The 22,118-nt window shown below is 48.0% G+C and overlaps 1 protein-coding gene across 1 annotated transcript; it reads right to left on the bottom strand.

Annotated features, from left to right (window-relative positions):
- Positions 1-7,960: 7,960 nt before the first annotated feature.
- LOC144275795 (uncharacterized) lies at positions 7,961-9,526 on the bottom strand. The gene has a single exon (XM_077835335.1). It carries the CDS (start codon positions 9,524-9,526, stop codon positions 7,961-7,963), a length of 1,566 nt encoding a protein of 521 aa, XP_077691461.1.
- Positions 9,527-22,118: the final 12,592 nt, after the last annotated feature.

The raw sequence follows: 22,118 nt of genomic DNA on the forward strand, positions 1-22,118 counted from the left end.
GAAGTACATGCATGCCCCTCCCAAGAGCAAGCCGAGTGGTCTGGGTACAGCGCTGGCTGGTTGGGCCGCAGCGTCTGAAGATGGCTCAGGATTCTGCATCTTGTTTTCACTGCTGGTTGCTAGCTATCTGGGTCCCCGCCTCGCCTCCAAGTAGCCTCAGAGTCGTCTTTGCAACGCCTCCTTGCAGCGCTTTGCCAGTTTTCAAAATGCAGCTGGGGGCAGGTGTGTGTAAAAGTAGCCTAGATGTCAGGTATGAGGCCTGCAGCAGAGCCAGTCTCTGGGCAGCCTGATGAGTGCAGCTGGCGTACAGCAGGCTGCCGGACTGGCTGTATCCCGATCGGTGGGCAGAGGCTCAAAGCATTTGCCCATGGCTGTGATAGCTCCTGTTCCTGCTTGTTTCTAATCCTACTTGTGCCTTGCCTCAGTCCAGGTAATCCAGCTCTGACCCGGGCTCTGATGCTGGGCTACTGAATTGTTCCAACCACTAGGCATGACTGCCCATCTCCGGGGCTCTGAGACTGGGCAGAGGGTGAGTTCCCGGGGGGTCAGCACTGAGAAATGGGACAGATAAGCTCGCCCCGCTGCAGCTGCCTTTGTAGATGTGCTGCTACCGTCTAGCTTCAGTCCCTACACCAGATGGGGATGCTAGAGTGGATGTTGATCAGGTTTTTGCCTCAGAGCTTCAATCTTTAAAAAGCCCAGTGTGTTAGTGTGAAAGGTGAGGCTTTGGCCTCCTCAGGGGGCCCACAGGATTTGTGGCTTTGGAGCATCTTGAAGACTAGCAGGCAGAGCACTCCCTACGCCTTGCAAGCCACGGTTAACCCACTAGTCCTAGCCCTGCTATATTGTGACATTAATGTACCGTACCAGCACAAGCAAGACATCTGTACCTCTTATTACATGCAGGGTGTTCCAATTTCTGTCCATGCCCATGGAACAGTATATTGCAACCATGGCTGTAGATACTTTGTATATAAACACAATATGGTATGCTGGGGGCTCCTGGTTTTATATGTGTGTGGGGGGGAGAGGGGTTTTGGGGGAGTGGGGTGGTAATTTTGTAGGGATATGTTTTAAGAGACGCTTGTCAAGCAGGCCCCTCAGGGCAGTGTTTGAAGCCAGCATAAAACTGCAGCAGCAGTGTGAGTGTGGGGGAAAGAAAACATAAAACAAGAGGACCCACAAATACTAAAGCTGTGTGACACCTTTGGCCAGAATAAATCTTTTATCCCCCACAAAATGGCTCCCAGTTGCATCAGTTTCTATTCACCTGTAATAACATGCACAGTTCTGCAGGAGGCAAATTGAACCCATCAGTGTCAGACTGTAGGAGCTGACCAGGGAGACTTGTTCCAAACTAACCCGCTTGCAATAGCATCACCATCATTTAAACTCTGCTAGTGGCAGAGAGACCCTACCAAAGGGGCCATAGGACTGGAGCGGAGTGGTTTTCCATGATGCTAAGAGCTCAGGACTAGATCCACAAAGGGGACTTAGGCATGCCGGAGATCCTCAGCCCCCCTGCTCAGCTTCTATCTAAGCCTGTAGTTGGCAAGTGTCCCCAGGCACCTCTGGGTCTAGTGGTGCATGTGCCCAGAGCCGCCCATGGTCTGACACTGCTGAGCCCCATTGTGGAGCTAGTCCTCAGCACCCAACAGGCACCTGCTGTGCAGAGCAACGCTGGGCTTACTCACTGGAGAAGGGTGTGGGGTCAGGAGAAATGGGCGTGAATGGGTCTGCGGTAGGTGACAGAGCAAGAGGCTGTGGTGACTGTAGAGGGGTCAACATAGTACATTGGTCATAGTCAGGATCTGAACTGGCCAGCTTTGTCCAATAGCTGGTACTGTGCCCTAAGAACGGCAATGGCTGTTTCCCCCTGCATGGTCTGGCATAGTTGCCTGTAATCTGGGGATGTGCTCAAAGCACCTTGCTCTTCTGTGCTGGTAGGGAAGGAACCTGCCCATTCCATGCTGATAAACAACAGAGCGAGCACAGTGCATTTTATGCTTTAATAAACAGCATTATAACAAAACAACCATCACACTTACATGCAAGGGGGCTGGATACAAGTGAGAGGAAAGGATTATAAATACATTTCAGTTGCTATTTCCACTCTCTATATACTAAAGCTGTGAGACCACATCTATAAAGTCATGTTTGAAATGGGAATGACTCTCCCTGCAAAACAAGTTCACAACCCCTGCAGTCCTGCCACCAAACTAAGCGCTCATCAACACAAGTAAGGTGCAGTGAAGCTTAACTTAAGACCTGCTGTATGCACAGTGAGAAAACGAGGACTTGTGGCACCTCAGAGACTAACCAATTTATTTGAGCATGAGCTTTCGTGAGCTACAGCTCACTTCATCACGAAAGCTCATGCTCAAATAAATTGGTTAGTCTCTGAGGTGCCACAAGTCCTCCTGTTCTTTTTGCGGATACAGACTAACACGGCTGCTACTCTGAAACCTGTCTGTAGGCGCAGTGTTTGTACGGCTGTAACTATGCCAAGTGGGGAGAGGGAGGTGATTTCTTACCAATCTAGTTCTACAGTAGAACACCTAGTGTGGAGCGTTATACTGTATAAAGTGCCTTAGTAGAGTATAATTTATTCCCCTTCCTGTATGGAATAAGCTATACCATTGTAAGCACCTTTACACTGGTTTAACTGCATCCACGTGAGGGGCAGGTGTACCGCCTTAACTATACTGCTATAGCTGACGCAGCACTATGTCTGGGTGGAAACAAGGCCTGTAGATGTGATTTTATGCCTATTTAGTTAATCAATGCAAAACCCTCCCCGGACACACTCAGTAACAGCAGCTTATTTTGGTTTAGCTTAAGTCAATGGGGAACAGGTTACAGTTAAACCCAAATGAGCCACTTTTACCTTGGCCTAAGAGGCATTTGTAGCTGTACCTGATTTAACAAAATCAGGTTAAGTTAAACTGCAGCACCTTTCTTGTGCAGGCAAGATCTAAGGATCCCAGTGCTAAGAGTACCTAGGGGAAAGCAGTCAGTGCTTGTGAACTGGACTGGCAGCTAACAGCAGGCACATGGGCCCAGACTTTTAAAGGTGCTTATGTACCTAGTTCCCATCAATTTCAATGGCAGTTAGGCATCTCAATACCTTTAAAAACCTGGTCTATAACTCCTTGTGTTGCAGAGAGATGGCAGCTGCCTGAATGCAACCCACCTTCCTTTATGACACTGAATTTTGAATAGAGCTGTCAAACAATTAACAAAATTAATTGTGATTAATCACATAATTAAAAAAATGAATTGTGATTAATCACACTGTTACACAATAATAGAATACCATTTATTTAAATAGTTTTGGATGTTTTCTACATTTTCAAATATATTTAATTACAACACAGAATACAAAGTGTACAGTGTTCACTTTATATTTATTTTTGATTACAAATATTTGCACAGTTAAAAAAAAGAAATAGTATTTTTCAATTCAACAAATACAAGTGCAATCTCTTTATCATGAAAGTTGAACATACAAATGTAGAATTATGTACAAAAAAACCCCGCCTTCAAAAACAAAACAGAGTAAAACTTTAGAGTCTGAAAGTCACTCAGTCCTACTTCTTCTTCATCCAATCGCTAAGAGAAACAGAAAGAAAAGGAGTACTTGTGGCACCTTAGAGACTAACAAATGTTTGTCTGTAAGGTGCCACAAGTCCTCCTTTTCTTTTTGCGGATACAGACTAACACAGCTGCTACTCTGAAACCTAAGAGAAACAAGCTTGTTTATATTTACTGGAGATAATGCTGCCCGCTTCTTAATTACAATGTCACCTGAAAGTGAGAACAGAAGTTCGCATGGCACTGTTGTAGCTGCCATCGCAAGATATTTACATGCCAGATGCCCTAAACTTTCAGAGCTTCGGCCATCCTTCCAGAGGACAGGCTTCCATGCTGAAGATGCTTGTTAAAAAATAATGCGTTAATTAAATATGTAACAAAAAACCCTACATTTGTAAGTTGCACTTTCACGATAAAGAGATTGCACCACAGTGCTTGTATGAGGTGAATTGAAAAATACTATTTCTTTTGTTTATCATTTTTACAGTGCAGATATTTGTAATCAAAAATAATATAAAGTGAGCTGTGTATGCTTTGTATTCTGTGTTGTAATTGAAATCAATATATTTGAAAATGTAGAAGAACACCCAAAAATATTTAATAAATTTCAACTCGTATTCTATTGTTTAACAGTGAGATTAGTCGCGATTTATTTTTTTGAGTTACTTGCATGGGTTAATAACTGCAATTAATCGACAGACCTAATTTCTAAATGTTTACTCTTATGTTGCTATCAAATTAGCCTTTGAATAAGGAACTAATCAGCCTCAGGATTCCTTTTGTGTTATGCAAAGCAGCCCTGGATAAAGACAATCCACCAACCTGAGCCATGTGACTGACATAAACCCAGCGAGCGGGAACGAAAGGTCATGTGATGGGGAAGGGATGGGTGGGGATTAAGATATTTTGAACCTAGTCCCAATTCCCAAAGGCTCTATGACTTCATGCTCATCCAAAGCCTGGTAAGCAGCCTGTGCATCCCATCACCAAAGAGGCCAGATGGATATATCCTGACTTTAGCAAGGCTTTTGATGCTGTCTCGCATGACCTTCTCATAAACAAACTAGGGAAATACAACCTAGGTGGAAGACCGCTCCCAGAGACAAGTTATCAGTGGTTCATAGTCAAGCTGGAACGGCATATCAAATGGGGTACCACAGGGATCAGTTCTGGGTCCGGTTCTGTTCAATATCTTCATCAAAGATTTAGATAATAGCATGGAGAGTACACTTATAAAGTTTACAGACAATATCAAACTGGGAGGGGTTGCAAGTGCTTTGGAGGATAGGATTAAAATTCAAAATGAGTTGGCCAAACTGGAGAAATGGTCTGAAGTAAATAGGAAATTCAGTAAGGACAAATGCGAAGTACTCCACTTAGGAAGGAACAATCAGTTGCACACATACAAAATGGGAAAGGACTGCCTACGAAGCACTACTGGGGAAAGGGATCTGGGGGTCATAGTGGATCACAAGCTAAATATGAGTCAACAGTGTAACACTGTTGCAAAAAAAGCAAACATCATTCTAGGATGTATTAGCAGGAGTGTTGTAAGCAAGACACGAGAAGTAATTCTTCCGCTCTACTCTGCGCTGATTAGGCCTCAGCTGGAGTACTGTGTCCAGGTCTGGGCTCCACATTTCAGGAAAGATGTGGTCAAATTGGAGTAAGTCCAGAGAAGAACAACAAAAATTATTAAAGGTCTAGAAAACATGACCTATGAGGGAAGATTTAAAAATTTTTTCAGTCTCGAGAAGAGAAGACTCAGTGGGGATATAACAGTTTTCAAGTACATAGAAGGTTGTTACAAGGAGGATGGAGAAAAATAGTTTTCTTTAACCTCTGAAAACAGGACAAGAAGCAATAGGCTTAAATTGCAGCAAGGGAGGTTTAGGCTGGACATTAGGAAAAACTTCCTAACTGTCAAGGTGGTTAAGGACTGGAATAAATTGCCTAAGGAGGTTGTGGAATCTCCATCATTGGAGATTTTTAAGAGCAAGTTAGACAAACTCCTGTCAGGGATGGTCTAGATAATACTTAACCCTGCCATGAGTGCAGAGGACTGGACTAGATGACCTCTTGAGGTCCTCTCCAGTCCCGTGATTCTATGATATTCTAGGATGCCTTCTCTCACTGAGCTGCAGCAGCTATCCACGTCAAAGTGACTACGTGAGCATCTGGGTCACCCTCCTGTACTATCTTGGACTAGTGCTGCCCGGAATGGGGGAGTGGGGTCAATCCCCCCCACACACACACACACACAGCTCCCAGGGAGTCCATGTAAGGGAAGTAGGATTCAGGAATGGGTTAAAGATGCAGACAAGGCCTTAATTAGCCCTGCTGTTCCTGCACCTGGGGAAGAGCAAAATTATCAAGAAGGAAGCCCAACAGCTGGAAGGGGGAAGCCAGGAGGAAGTCGTGGGTCTGACAGAAGGAACGAGGACCCAGGAAGGGCACTGACCAGGCTGCTAGCAGTGGGCCCTAACGGCCGAGAGGCATGAGTCCTTGGAAAGAGGCCCAAGTGACCGAGGTGGTTGCAGGAGGTAGAAAAACTAGGCCAGAAGTAAACAGAGGCTGCAGGAGATGAAGACTCTTGGTGTGGTGGCCACAAAAGAGGGTGCAGTGAGGACTGAGTGACTGGAATGGACTAAGGTGGTGAGTGTGCTGGGGCTGGAGATGCTGGGTAACACTGTTAGATTTGTCATTGTTTTCAGAATCCCAGGGGAAGGCCTGAGGGCCCAAGCAGGGGGCCCACGGATACTGAGACTGTGGTTTCGACTCGGAATTTGGTACCTGAAAGGGTGAACTCGCTGGAGGGTTAACTTGTTGGAAGCGGTGAACCACTAGGTGTCCAGAAAGGCTGCTGACAGGGGCAGGGAGAAGAAGAAACTCGCTATGTGGGCTCAGGCTCCAGGGTGCACACCAGGCAGCGGGCTGCTCTTTCACGGGATTTTTGCCATGAAAAATTGATCTTTTTTTTTCACTTTTATGTAACTTTGCCCCAGAAAACTTAGACTTTGTCAAAAAATGCTTATTTTTTGGCTGAAAGCTTCCAAAAACTGAAAGTTTTCCAGTTTAAAAAAAATGCTCAAGGAAAGCAAACACTATTCCACTCTTGATGGAAATGCTTTGAATACCCATAGCTGAGACTAGCAGTCTTGCCAGATGGTAAGCCTTGTAATATTTGGTCCCTTTCTTAAAGCCCAATGGCTGGAATCAGGTTATAAACTGAGGTTCTCAGTTATCACCTTTAAAAAAAAGTTTCTAGTCCTGATGGCTGCAGAGAGATGGTTCAGGTGTAAAAAGAAACTTAGAAAAAAAATAAAATTTCCCCTGAAAGTCTGTTTCCAAATTAAGTTATCTCCCATCCAAAAACATTTGGCAATATTTTTTTAACAAGTAGCTGCAACAATAAAACATAACCTCAGTGTGAGCTTTTTCCTCAAGGCTGCGTAATCCCGGCAGGACCTTCTGCATCCCAGACTCTCATTCCCTGTGCCCAGAAGGCCTCCAGAGCATTGGTGGAAATTAACAGGACATGCGGCAGCACAATGAGTCAGCCGGACCCACTCAGACAGTTTTTTGCAGGGTTCCAATAGAAGAGAACTGCCACCCTGTTACGGGAACCAATTGTGCAAATATTCACATTGGCGTACTACTCACATGAGTCAGGGGTCTTCAGATGGGGAAATTCATTTCATGCAGAAGGCCTGTGCCTGGCTTATGTACCACTTAAGCCCTTATAGGGAGTACATGATGCTGGCCTTTTGCGGAGAAGTGAATTTCACCACAGTGGGAGTAAGGGCTTCATTCTCATGCCCCTGCCACTGAGAACCTCAAACACCCGATCACTTCACACTCCGTGCCAGTCAGTTTATAATATTTGCTACTGTGTAGTCATTGAACATTGAACTTCACTTGTCTTGCAGACCTCACTGAGACTTAAAAAAAATCTAGCCAACCCTCTTGACTCAGCTATGCTATACTGTAATATATTGTCTGTAGGGCTGCATAAGAAATTCTTGTTTGTATCATCAATTACATTAATTGGCAAATCTTTTTATAATCAAGAGAAATCCTGTTTGTAAAGGGATAAGCACAAGAGGACCGCACTTAACTCTGCATTGCCTGGCTTCGGACAGCTTGTTTTCTCAACCTCAACGTTCCACAGCACTAGTTTTCTGCATGGAATTTCCTTGTTCGTTCCCAATTGTCCCAAAATACGATTATTCTTTTTTCTTCATGAAACAAGTCTTCCACCCTCTAGAAATACTGCCAATGGCACTTCCCGAACGCTGCCTTTCCGAGGTCACGGAAACACATCTGCCTTCAACGGCTAGCTCTTTTTGTTAAATGCAGCCAGGTCCTATGGTGCGTGGGTTTTCTGATGTTTTCTCAGATGCGCGTGTCGTCTAAAGCCTCTCTCACACTCAGGACACTTATAGGGTTTGTCTATCATGTGGATTTTCTGATGCTGAATGAGCGTCGAGCTCCTGCTGAAGCTTTTCTCACAGGTGGGACATCGATAAGGTTTTTCTCCCGTGTGGATTCTTTGATGATCTATGAGACCCGACTTCTGAGTGAAGCTTTTCTCGCACTCATTGCATTTAAAGGGTTTCTCTGAGGTGTGGCTCCTCTGATGCGCCATCAGCTTGGAGCAGTGGACAAAGCATTTCTCACATGCGGAACACTTGTAAGGCTTTTCCCCTGTATGGGTTCTGGAGTGTTTGGTAAGGGTTGTGCTGGAGCGGAAGCCTCTCTTGCACTCGGGACACTTAAAGGGCCTCTCTCCTGTGTGGACTCTGCGGTGTTCAACAAAATGGGATCTCCGAAAGAAGCTTCTCTCGCATTTGCCGCACTGGTAGCGTCTTTCCCTTCCAGGGTCGCTCCTGGGGGCGTTTGGCTGATCAGAGGGGCTGTCCTCCTCCACAGCGCCCTCCTCCGTATGGACTCGGAGGCGGTGCTCGCTGAGGGCCGAGCTGCGGCTGAAGCTCTTCTCGCACTGGGGACATTTGTAGGGTCTCTCTCCTGTGTGGATCCTCTGGTGCTCAATGAGCCGGGAGCTGCGGCGGAAGCTCCTCTTGCATTCAGGACACTGGTAGGGTCTCTCCCCTGTGTGGATCCGCCGATGCTCGGTGAGGTGTGAGTTCCGCACGAAGCTCCTCTCACACTCTGGGCACTGGAAGGGTCGCTCCCCTGTGTGGATTCTCTGGTGCTTGATCAGGTGTGAGCTCAGAGCAAAGCTTTTCCCACACTCTGTGCATGTAAAGGGCCTCTCTCCGGTGTGACTCCTCCGATGCGCGATCAGCGCCGAGCCCTGCTTGAAGCTCTTCTCACACTCGCTGCACGTGAAAGGCCTCTCGCTCGTGTGGGTCCTGTAGTGGGTGGTGAGGGTTGAGCGGTTCCCAAAGCTCTTCCCGCACTCGCCGCACTGATGGGGCTTTTTCCCAGTGTGGACCCTCTGGTGCTCCGCCAGCCGCGAGCCTCGGCTGAAGCTCTGCTGGCAGTAGCTGCATGTATAGGGCCTCTCTCCGGTGTGGACTCTGTAATGCTGCAGCATGCTCGTGCTCTCTGCAAAGCTCTTCTCACACCTGGTGCACTTGAAGGGCCTCTCCCCCGTGTGAATTCTCTGGTGTTTGATCAGTCTGGAGCTCTGGCTGAAGCTTTTCTGGCACTCAGAGCATTTGTAGGGTCTCTCCCCCGTGTGGAGTCTTTGGTGTTCCATAAGCTTTGAGCTCCGACTGAAGCTCTTCCCGCACTCGGGGCAGCTGTAGGGTCTCTCACCCGTGTGCACTTGCTGATGCTGAATAAGGTGTGCACGCCGGCCGAATTCCTTCTCGCAGGTGGGGCACTTATGGGGTTTCTCCCCAGCATGGGCTCTGAAGTGAGAGGTTACATGCGACGGGTGAGGAGAGCGTTCCTTGTATTCCATACAGCAGTGCAGCCTCTGCTCAGGGGGGGTTCTCGCGGAGGCAGCGGCATCTTCCACTTCACTGAACCCTCTGCCACACCGATTCGCTCCACAGCTTCGGGTTCCTGCTGGCTTCCCCTGCTGTCCTTCTGAGCCAGGCTGACCCTTGCCCACACCCCCGCCGCAGTCTGGGAAAGCACTTGCTCTGGCTCGTGGCGAGGCCCTGTGCTTGCCCAATCTCTCTGGAGACTCCTTGTCATTATTTCTTGAGACAAGCTCATTGGCTGGAATAAAGGGGAACCCAGAGCTGAATTAGTGCATGCACACAGCTCAATGGCTACTGAACTTATTTCATAAATGCCTAAGATAAATATATTTATCTTAAGTCCTGTTTTCAGAAATGATTTAGATACTCCAGAGCCTTAGGCACTACAGAGTTAGGTCGACAAGGCAGCTTACGTCAACCTAATTACGTCAGTGTCTACGCTACAGCCTTGCTCCTGCCAACGCAAGTACCCTACTACACTGACATAACTCCACCTCCACAAGAGGCATAGGACTTATGTCGGTGTAGTTAGGGCAAAGCAGGGTTTGTGTAAACACTATTACTTACATGGGCTGTTGGCTGTCTCTGCCGGAGCCATGAAACTGACAAGAAAGCTGGCTCCAGGCTCCCCAGCTGGGCTGCTGCGGAGTCTCCACTCCAGGCTGGGCTGCTCCCCGTGGTCCCAGTTCCCCACTCCCTGCTGAGAGCACGGCAGCCACCCAGGCTGCTGGCTTGGGCTGCCACCCTAGCTCCCCATTGGGAGCCCAGCTGTCCCCCATGGTCCTGGTTCCCTGCTCCTCACCGGGACAGTGGACGAGAAGCTGGATATGAGTCAGCAGTGTGCCCTTGTTGCCAAGAAGGCCAATGGCATTTTGGGATGTATAAGTAGGGGCATAGCGAGCAGATCGAGGGACGTGATCGTCCCCCTCTATTCGACATTGGTGAGGCCTCATCTGGAGTACTGTGTCCAGTTTTGGGCCCCACACTACAAGAAGGATGTGGATAAATTGGAGAGAGTCCAGCGAAGGGCAACAAAAATGATTAGGGGTCTAGAACACATGACTTATGAGGAGAGGCTGAGGGAGCTGGGATTGTTTAGCCTGCAGAAGAGAAGAATGAGGGGGGATTTGATAGCTGCTTTCAACTACCTGAAAGGGGGTTCCAAAGAGGATGGCTCTAGACTGTTCTCAATGGTAGCAGATGACAGAACGAGGAGTAATGGCCTCAAGTTGCAGTGGGGGAGGTTTAGATTGGATATTAGGAAAAACCTTTTCACTAAGAGGGTGGTGAAACACTGGAATGCGTTGCCTAGGGAGGTGGTGGAATCTCCTTCCTTGGAAGTTTTTAAGGTCAGGCTTGACAAAGCCCTGGCTGGGATGATTTAACTGGGAATTGGTCCTGCTTCGAGCAGGGGGTTGGACTAGATGACCTTCAGGGGTCCCTTCCAACCCTGATATTCTATGATTCTATGATTCTATGACTATGGCAACCAACCAGACTGTGGGCGTGAATCTGCCCGCCAGAGGCAAGAAGTCCTGAATGGCTTCCCCCCCACTCCCAGCAGGGACCCAAAAGCTGGGGGGGGTAGCTGTGCCCCTGGTGTTCAGTCCCCCACACTGTCCCTCTCCAATCCGTAGAAGTGCTCCTGGTGAGGGTGCACAGCACTGTGGCTGTAAAACGACCTAACCTGGGTCGATTTAAGACTGTAGTGTAGACATGCCCCATACCTCATCGAAGTCAATGGGACTTAGGCCTAAGGGCTAGTTCCACAAAAAGACTGAGGTGCCACTGGAATCCTCAGCCCCAGATTAGGTGTCCAGGCTCCCTACACAAGGCACGAGAGTCGGGTACCTAAGAATGTGAGTTACAGGAGACAGCAAGCTGGGCGTTTTGCTGCTTAAGTTAACCAGTAGGAAATGCTGACGAGAGGGCTGGGGCTCAAAGGTCATTAGAACTGGGATTCACAACTGCGAATCCTCTCCTGAAGTTCGGTGCCTAAGCCAAGGCAGCCCTTTCTCACAAACAGCCAGACTGAGAACCCCACCCCATTATAGCCAGTAACCCAGCGGTTGGGGCACACACCTGGGAGATGAGACCTATTTTCAAATCCCCACTCTGCCGGAATTGGAGCACAGACATAAACTTGGGTGCAAACCTCTGACCAGTGCCCTAACTAGCACTTGGGTGTTCTGGGCTGGCTTTGTTCAGGTTAGCTGTGCTACGAGAACACCTACTGGATTGGGCCCCACAGGCAAGAAACACCTAGCTAAAGAATCCTATAGGGGCTTGGACATGAGCTAGGATGCTGAGCAGCTTGGCAGCCTCAGGAGTTACCTGGACTTGTGCCTGTCCGCCAGCAAAAACTTAGCCCCCAGGGAACTTCACCTGCAGAAATACGGGCGCCTGCAGGGTTGGGCAGAAGCTAAAAAGGGGTTCTGAGGATCGCTCTGGCACCTAGCCACTGGAGTTTGGTGCCAAAGTCCCTTTGTGGATCTAGTCCTAAATCACTTCTGCAAATGGGACTTGGGCTCTTTGGAAAATGCTGCCCATCAATGCTACAACAGAATATCTCAGCAGCCTATTTAATGAACTTGAATCTGGAATTCCAAACAACCATCTAATAAATGCATCATGATCCTACTGCTGTTCATAAACGACCACTTATTTTCTCTGTTTTGTGTATCTTGTACAAGCAGACGACACTTAAAATTGACACCTCTCAGGCATACACTGATTGTTCCTAAATCTCAATCTTGCAAGAACAAGCACCAGCTGGAATTTAGTTGCCATTTACTGAAAATGAATAGGATTCCTTTATAGAGTATTTGATTAATCCTAGAAAAATCTCTCTTATGTGTGCTAAATATTCTGTAAACTGGAATATGCTACAGGATAACTTGTTTATTCTTTTGTAGGACCTTTTTTATTGTTTATAAGAAATCCTGAAATCAAGTGTTCAATAGAATAAATAACTGAACTAATATATCTATTGCAACCATCAGATTAAGGAAGATTAATTGGAAATGGAATCCTGTGGAAGAGGGAAGCTTTTGAAATACCCAGACAGACAAGTATCAGCCAATTAACTGATCTGGCTGCTTAGAAGGTTATCCGACATTTTCCCTGCCCCGCTCTCTTCCGGGCTGTTACCTATGCAACATGGAGAGCTATCTAGGGCCATGGTTCTCAACCAGGGGTCCAGGGCCCCCTGGGGGGCCATGAGCAAGTTTCAGGGTATCCACCAAGCAGTGCCAGCATTAGACTTGCTGGGGCCCAGGGTAGAAAGCTGAAGCCTCACCACACGGGGCTGAACACCGCGGCCCTGAGTCCCGCCACCCAGGGCTGAAGCCAAAGCCTGAGCAATGTGGCTTCGTGGGGGCCCCTGTGGCATAGGGTCCCTGGCAAGTGCCCTGCTTGCTACCTCCTAACACCTGCCCTGGCTTTTATATGCAGAAAACCAGTTATTGTGGGACAACTGCAATTGAAGGAGGCGGTTCCTCTGAGCTCATATAAAATTAATATAGATTGCATCAACAATCAGCTGTTCTCAGTGAGGAGTAGGCATGTCTGTGTTCCTTGCTGGAGAACAGCTAAGAGAAAAGAAAGGCAATCCAAGCCATTAGAGAAACCTCCCAATCCAAAATCACATCACACAGCACATTGTCTTTGGTCAGGACCCCGCTCCTGAAAATCACCGATCTTTAGTGACCGCAAGCATGAAAACAAAGGAACTAGAGAGGTGTCCCTAGTGCTATATACCTCACTGCTGGACCCTCTGTATGCACTGTCCAGCAAAGAAGTGCAGGTACACATAGCCTCCTCTTCAAAAGTGTCCACTGATTTGGGGTCCCTGAAGTGCTGGATACCCAAGTGGAGACATCTTTCTTCTGATTTTTCAGAGGTTTTCAGCATGAAAATAAGGCACCTGGTGCCTTGTGCCAAGATTCAGGTACCCAGAGTCAGTGGGCATTCTTCAAAAAGATGACCATGAGCTCATTACGTTTATTAGTGTCCCTCTGGGCTTCTGGGGATATCTCACAAGAACAGTGGGCATTATATTGCTCATTAAGCTTAGGTGCCAGACAAGTCACTTCAACCATACTGTAACTAGGAAGGGGGGTGGGAAGAGAATTACTTAGCCTGTATAAGTAAGGACAATGATACAGGCCTGACAGGGCTGAGAAGATCGTGGAGCTAGATATGCAAGTTAAGAGGATGGGGCCATGTTAGCTTTTTGGATCCAGAGTTTTGGTTTAACCCATTCTGAAGATGGAGACCACACGCAAGCCAATCCAACTTCAGATTGCAAACACCCTCAAGGTATGGGGGAGTTCAGATCCAGGGCTTGTCACTTGGGTTCATTAGCATGAATATTTTATTACTATGCAAATCAGAATGCACAGTGTATTACTATGCAAGTAAGTATGCAAATTTTCATTACTATGGAAACTGTGTGGCAAATTTTATTACTGTGAAAATTAACATGCATATTTTTATTAGTATGCAAATTGGAATATTAAAGGATAATACGAGGCCAAATCTTTTGGTCCTCCAGTAGTTTTAGTCAGTCCTTACTTCAGTGAAGGCTTCTTTTGAGGAAACACCGAGTCAGAACCAGACAAGCCAGAATCAGCCAACTTTTTACTAGGCAGCTTTTGAAAGATGCAAATAACTGTTAAAGTGTAAATTGTTACACACCTGAGGAAATGTACCTAGAACTGCCTCCTTCCCCTGAGTCCTGGCAAGTCTGGGCACATGGCTCTTCCCCTTGTTCTATCAGCCGGATAAGGGCAGGTTTGGTAGCTGCATGACCTGGCACTGGAGAAGAATGAACATTAGAAAAACCTCATTTCATTTCATATTTTCTAGGGGACAAAATAAACAAACAAACTTTTCCAATGAACCTTTTTGGGATGGGAAAATTGGGTTTTTGACTAAACACTTTTTTTTGGTGAGAAGGGTCTGCTTGCTGCAGAAACTGTTGTTTAGGTGAAAACTTGAATGTCTAAAACCAAATATTTCCATTCTGAAGAGCTGCCACAGAGCCCCATGCTCCCATCCGCCTCTACGGGCTGGGCTCCCCAGCAGGACTTTTGTCTCGCATTATGCAGCACAGCAATGTGACCACCCCGGTGCACCACCTCCCCTCAACAAGACAGGACACCACTGTGCATCGTGGGAGATATAGTCCCATCAGGGATCACAGCCTACAGAACAAAATGGAGCATGGGACACTTGAACTACAACTCCCAAGGCACTGCAGCATCATTTGCCAAATAGAAATATTTTGGGGGTTTGATTTTCGGTGGGGAAAGCCCCATGGAATATTTTGACAAAACCTATTTTTCATTTTCATCTACATTTTCTGCAGGAAGAAAAGACCAGAACACTTTCCAACCAGATATCCGAGGCCTGGTCTACAGTACATGGTTATTTTGGAATTAGCCAAGTTAATTTGAAATAAAACTGATTCCGTCCACACGACCAAACCGCTTTTTTTGATTTAAAGGGCTCTTTAATCCGATTTCTGTACTCCACCTTGGCAAGTGGAGTAGAGCTAAAATCGAGATCGCAGTTCCGGGTTACAGGTACTGTGGATGCAATTTGACATTATTGGCCTCCGGGAGCTATCCCAGAATGCTCCCTTGTGATCGCTGTGGACAACACACTCAACTCCGATGCACTTTTGAATTTCATTTCCTGTTTGGTCACTGTAAGCATGTGGGACTCACCCCTGTGGCGCCTCCTGCTGGTGCCCGGGGAATTAGCTCTACTTCCAGCCTTGGAGCGCCCTCTGCATTCCGGTATCCCGCTTACACCGGGCCCCCATGTCCCTCCCGGACCCGGTGCCCCTTGTACGCCAGGGTGCTGCCCCCTGGCAGTAACCCCTCACTTGCAGGGTCTCCCCACCCCCTATCCCCACCTCACCTCAGTCTTTGGCTACTGCCTAGTCACTATCTAGCCCCCGTTCACTGGGGCTGACTGCAGTATATAAGCCACCCCTCACAGGCAAGGGGGGTTTGGACCTGCTGCCTCTGCCTACCCGCGGGCTGCCCCCTGCAACCCCAATACGTAACTGGCCTTCAACTAGGCCGCAGCCTGGGGGGGTTTACAGGCCGGAGCTCCCCAGCTCCCCTGGCCTTCCCCCAGCCCTGCTCCACTCTAGGCACTTGGTTAGGCTCCCCAGCAGCCAGGTCCTTGTCTCTCTACAGAGTCTGTTTGGACTCCTGGCTCGCAGCCTCTTATAGGGGCCAGCTGGGCCTGATTGGGGCATGGCCCCAGCTGTTGCTGCCTTCCCCTATCAGCCCAGGCTTCTTGTCCCCAGCCACAGCCCTCTCTGGGGCTGTTCTAAGCCCTCAGGGCAGGAGCAGGTGTCTACCCCGCTACAGTCACCATCAGCACAGGTGACCATCAGCACAATCCACCATCACAGGAGACCACGCAGTCCCAGATTCGCAGGTGAGCTTCCTGCATGGTCTAAATGGGAGGTACTGGATCTCACTGCACGTAGGGGAGATGAATCTGTTATGGCAGAACTACGTTCCAAAAAAAGAAACACAAATACATACGCTAAAGTCTCCTGGGCCATGACGGAAAGAGCCTACTCCAGGGACACAGAGCAGTGTCGTACAAAAATCAAGGAGCTCAGGCAAGCTCAGGCGTACCAAAAAGCCAGGGAGGCGAACGGGCGCTCTGGGTCACAGCTCCATACATGCTGCTTCTACCATGAGCTGCATGCAATTATGGGGGGTGATGCCACCACTACCCCACCACTGTCCATGGACACCTGCAATGGGGGAGCTGCACAGAGTGAGGAGGATGAGTTATTGGAGGACAAGGAGGAGGAGGACAGTGCACAGGCGGCAAATGGGGAATGTGTTTTTCCCCCAGCCGGGAACTATTCTTAACGCTGGAGCCAACAGCCTCCCCCACTCCCAAGGCGGGCTCCCGGACCATGAGCCTGGAGAAGGCACTTCTGGTGAGTGAGAGCCTGATCGGAACCATGCAGTGGAGGGAAACCCAGCTGCACTGGGCTGTTCGCATTTAGTCTAAAGGGCTCATCCCTGCTCAGAGCCTCATCAGAGCCACGTGGTGGGTGCGGGGATGTGTGTTGTATGAAGCGATCATCCCAGAGAGCCTGCAGGCCCTCCTTTTATATGGCAAACCCACCAGGCTTTGCTTGCTATGGGAAAGGGGACCTGGCAGTTTGAAATCATTGAAATGAATGCGGAAGAAGCAGAACCCCGCATGCCCCTAGGGCTTACCACGGCTGCCTGCAAGCTGAATTCTGTTGCCTGGCCGCGTGTGATGGCTTACTCACACCAAAGTGGCAGGCACTTCAGTATAAGAGGCAAGATGTGACCTTGTACAGAAAGAACATGTGCTGCGTACTGTGAATTGCCTGTTTCACTGAGAAACAGTGTCCCCTTTGTTCTCTAAAATGTATCTTTTAAAATATGACCCTCCCTTTTTCTCCTCCTGCAGGTGCAAATGTTTCAACGGGGCCCCTATCAACTCCGTCCCAGAGGCTGGTCCAGATTAGAAGTCGGAAAAAATGAACTCGGGACGACATGTTTGCTGAGCTCATGCAGTCCTCCCACACTGATAGGGCCCAGCTGAATGCGTGGAGGCAAACAATTGCGGAGTCCCGTAAAGCATTACATGAATACAAAGAGAGGAGGGATGCACGCGATGAGAGAAGGCAGGATGCTATGGTCAAGCTCATGGGGGAGCAAACTGACATGCTCCACTGTATGGTGGATCTAATGCGGGAAAGGCAGCAAGACCACAGACTGCCCCTGCAGCCCCTGTATAACTGCCCTCTCTCCTTCCCAAGTTCCATAGCCTCCTTATCTAGACGCCCAAGAACATTGGGGGGGGGGGAGGGTTGAGTGTGTGGGTCCCTGTGAGGCTACAGGGACCCACACACTCAACCCCAGAGGATTGCACAAACAGCAGAAAACTGGCATATCTGAAATTTCGATTTGGTTTTTGGACTTGTGCTTCCCTCCTCCTCCACCCCCCTAACCCAATACCCACCCCCCTCCCTCGGTCTACCTTCTGATCTAACCAAGTCAGTAAACGGCGCCAGCGCGCTTTCAAACATCCAAAAGCACATTCTACACTTGCTCAGCCTATAGATGAACTGCTCCTTACTACTGTCCAGGGTGCCTGTGTACGGCTTCATGAGCCATGGCATTAATGGGTCGGCTGGGTCCCAAAGGATAACTATAGGCATTTCAACATCCCCAATAGTTATTTTCTGGTCTGGGAAGTAAGTCCCTTCCTGCAGCTGTTCAAACAGACCAGAGTTCCTGAAGATGAGCGTGTCATGCACCTTTCCTGGCCATCCCACGTTGATGTCGGTGAAACGTCCCTTGTGATCCACCAGTGCCTGCAGCACCATGGAAAAGTACCCCTTGCGGTTTACGTACTGGCCGCCCCGCTGTTCCGGGGCCAAGATAGGAATATGCGTTCTGTCTATCGCCCCACCGCAGTTAGGGAACCCCAGCACATTAAAGCATCCACAATGGTCTGCACATTTCCCAAAGTCACTACCCTTGACAGCAGCTGGTCAATGACTGCATTAGCTACTTGCAGCACAGCAGCCCCCACAGTAGATTTCCCCACTCCAAACTGACTCTTGACTGACCAGGCGTTGCAAGCTTCCACAGGGCTATGGCACTCGCTTCTCAACTGTGATGGCTGCTTTCATTTCGGTGTCTTTGAGCTTCAGGGCAGGGGACAGCAAGTCACAAAGTTCCATGAAAGTGGCCCTACGCATATGAAAGTTTCGCAGCCACTGGGAATCATCCCATACCTGCAACACTATGCGGTCCCACCAGTCTGTGCTTGTTTCCCGGGCCCAGAATCAGCGTTCCACGGCATGAACCTGGCCCAATGCCACCATGATCTCCCAATCGCCACATGCCGTGCTTCTAGGAACGTTCATGTCCATGCCCTCATCAGTATAGTAATCGCGCTGTTGTCGCTTCCTCGCCCGGTTTTGCAGGTACTGCACACACTGCTGGATAATGCGCGAGGTATTTACAATGGTCAAAACTGCAGTGGAGATCTGAGTGGGCTCCATGCTTGCCGCGCTATGGCGCCTGCACCGGTAATCCTGGAAAAAGGGTGCGAAACGTAGGAGAGCAGAGTGGCAGCAGAAGAGGTGCTGTTCAGTTCACGATAGCCGAAAAAAGGCGGGAAATGGTTGTCTTCTGTAGCTTTCATGGCGGCGGGAGCCCAGGACAGACAACATGGAGAAGCTTGGTAGCGTGGCAAGAGCGGGAGAGCAGAGTTTGTGGTGGAAGCTGTGCTGCTTGGTTCACGATGGCTGAGCAGAGTTGGCAGCGGTTGATGAGGAAGGGTAGCTACTTATAGAGATTACATAGAAAGACAAGAGGAAATGCGAGGTGGATTCATAGTACCAGGAGAGAAGCGGTGCACCGTCTGCTGAAAGCAGTATGGCGTCTGCACACCAAAAAGGCACAAAACGATTGTCTGCCGTAGCTTTCATGGAGGGAGGAGTGACTGAAGACACACACCCAGAAACACTCGCGAGAATGTTTTTGCCCTGTCATGCACTGGGAGCTTAAACCAGAATTCCAATGGGCGGCGGGAACTGTGGGATAGCTACTCACAGTGCACCGGTCCGATATTCGATGCTAGCCTCGGTACTATGGACGCACTCCACCGAATTCACGTGCTTTAGTGGAGACACACAAGACCGAATATATAAAATTGCTTCCAAAAATTAGAATAGAATGATTTTGAAATAATTTTGTACTGTAGATGTTCCCTTAGACATTTTAAGGGAATTTGGTGGCTGCAAAAATTAATTTTTGTAACCATGAGACTGATGCCCTCAGATTGCTCCCAAAGTGGATAGCTTATAGGCAGGATGTGCTTTCCCCCTCACTGTACTGTCAGTGTACAATCTGGAGGAAGAGCAGTTTGGTTTTCCTACCAGTTTAGTCCTTCGACTTTCTGATGGGGCTACTTACAACTTGTGGAATTAAGTCCTGGTCTAGTAAAGCACTCCAAGAACATGTTTCATTATAAGCACATGAGTGATCCCACTGACTTCACTGGGATTAGTCCTATCATATCCTTACAGCACTTTGCTGGCTCAGGTCTTACTGCCTGCTGTGATGGAGTTTGTGATCTAGACCCAAAGCCACTGGGAACAGGACTAAGGCACACTAATAATTCGTTTCACACCAAATGGTAACTAACATGAAACCAACACCATTTCTTCACTGAAGGTGATATGGGTAGCTGATCAATACTGAATGCTAATGAGGACCCTAACATAGAGGAGACGTACAGAATACAGTGTGTACATAGGTGTTGGAATTATGGCTCCTGAGCCCCCTGGTGTGAAGTGGTTTCCATCATATGCAGGGTTTACAGTTTGGTTCGATGGCTCTCAGCACCCCCACTGTACACATTGTTCCAGTCCCCTTCACCGGAGACATGGGTGAACTCAGAAGTTTGGATGGTGAGGCAGCATTAAAAATTCCTTCAAAGCCCATGGATTGAGTCACTCACCTATTTACATACCTGAACACACTCTTCTCATTTTCGGAGGGTTTTACTGAATGGAGCTTGTGTAGCATGTAGGTGACCTCTTTGTTTGATGTCTCCTGGGGAGCCTGTACAGAATGCAGGGGCGCTCTGTGTTTTAAATCTGCACAATTTATAAGCTAACTCCTTAACCACATGAACAAAATGTGTCAAATCAACATCTCACTGTCCATGGTACTGACTGATATGGCCAGCCTACATCTCCCATGATGCAATGTGGCCTCCCCTCTGACCAAGCAGCGTTGTGCTTCATGGGAGTCATAGATGACTACAGGTATATCATGGGAGATGTAGTCCAGCCAGGGAAACTGGCCCATAGGGGAGAATGAGGCCATCAGGCACCTGAACTATAACTCCCATGAGGCACTGCAGCACCACAGGGAGATGTTTAATGTTGAACTTTTTTGTTCCATGCAGTTGATATTACAAATCTTAACCCTGATTTGGGATGAAAACAAATGTTGAAATATCAGTTTCCTGTGGAACAGAAATTCCAGTCATTCACTTGGTTCTAGTCATCATTCAGAGATGGTTTGTTGAGCAAGAATCTAAGAATTACTTCTTCAAAAGGAAGCTACCTCTGTTTTCAGAGCTGGCAGGTCTGACTTTAGTCCATTTTCCTAAAACTCCAGGGAGGGATCTCTCTTATCTATTAGAAAGTGTATTTTAGCAGCAACCTGGTCTCAGTGTTTAAGACTTTCATCAATCAACACATAACAACAGTGCTTATATATATGAAGCATTATGAAGAAGTAAAGGGTGGTGAATGAGAGTTAATCTTGGTGCTGGTATATAATATTTTGCTTCTCCTGGTCACCTGTGTGGGGTTTTAAATATTCTTGCATTTTAAAATATGTGTAGTTAGTTGCTCTTAACAATGGAACTTGTAATCCTCTCAAAACTATTACTCCATGTTATACGTAATGAAGCAGATTTTAAATCAATATTTAGTGTATAGTTTTTCTTATATGCATAGTTAAATGTGAAGAAGTATATAATACTTATTTGCAACTGGAAGATGCTGTCAATAGAGATATTGCAGCTACTGCTATATTTTGGGAACATGTGAGGAATCTATGGAACTTGTCTACACACAGCTTTTGTACTAGTTTGAAACTGGTTTAGTTACAGTGGTGCAACCCTCCACTGTGGAGCACAAAAAAATCAATGGCACATGGAAATAACCATGAACTGAATCTGAGTGAGAGCTGGCAAAGAAAAATTATCTTTACCCAGGAAGATCAAAGTCTCGTAGTTGTCCCTCATAACGTCCCAGTAGAGCTCCTTCTGCCATTCCGCTAGCTCCTCCCATTCCTCCTTACAGAAATAGATGGCAACATCATCAAATGTGACCAGGGCCTGAAATGATAAATAAACCATGATCAGCAAGGTTTGCTTCAGTCACATCCTGACAGCGGCAGCCCTGGGTCCCGGTAGGGGAACCTTTTCCTGTGTGTAACTCACGCTGATAGCACACACTCCAGCTGGTGCATCCAAGGTGAATCCCACACTCGCTGCTCTCCCTTGTCCCCACAGGGCTCTGATGGAAGAAAATCAATTCCCAAAGGGATGCTGGGATGGTGAGTAGTAGCTTTGCCATTCTCACAGTAGAGACTCCCCAACAAGGCAGCACTAGTTGCCACCACCCCTCTCGAAATGAGGGACACGTGACCCTCAGGATGAGGGACAATGCACTGTGAAATGAGGGGCACGATGAGGGACGTCCATTTTTTTTACTGAGCACCCCCAGGAGCGCACATTTCCTGCTTCTCCACAGCCCCATCACCAATGAGCCTTTAAAAGCCTCCCTGCACTGCCAGCGCCAGCTCCACCTCCCTCTCCCCACCAAACTCACCTGCTCTCTCTCATAAGCCACATCCTCCTTCCCTCTCCAAGGCTCCTCCAAGCCTGTTCCCCACTATGACCACTCTGAACCAGTGTGTCCGTCCGTCCCCTGCCCAGCTCCGCTCCAAACCT

This window comes from Eretmochelys imbricata, chromosome 15, assembly GCF_965152235.1.
Source record: "Eretmochelys imbricata isolate rEreImb1 chromosome 15, rEreImb1.hap1, whole genome shotgun sequence".
Lineage (NCBI taxonomy): Eukaryota > Metazoa > Chordata > Testudines > Cheloniidae > Eretmochelys > Eretmochelys imbricata.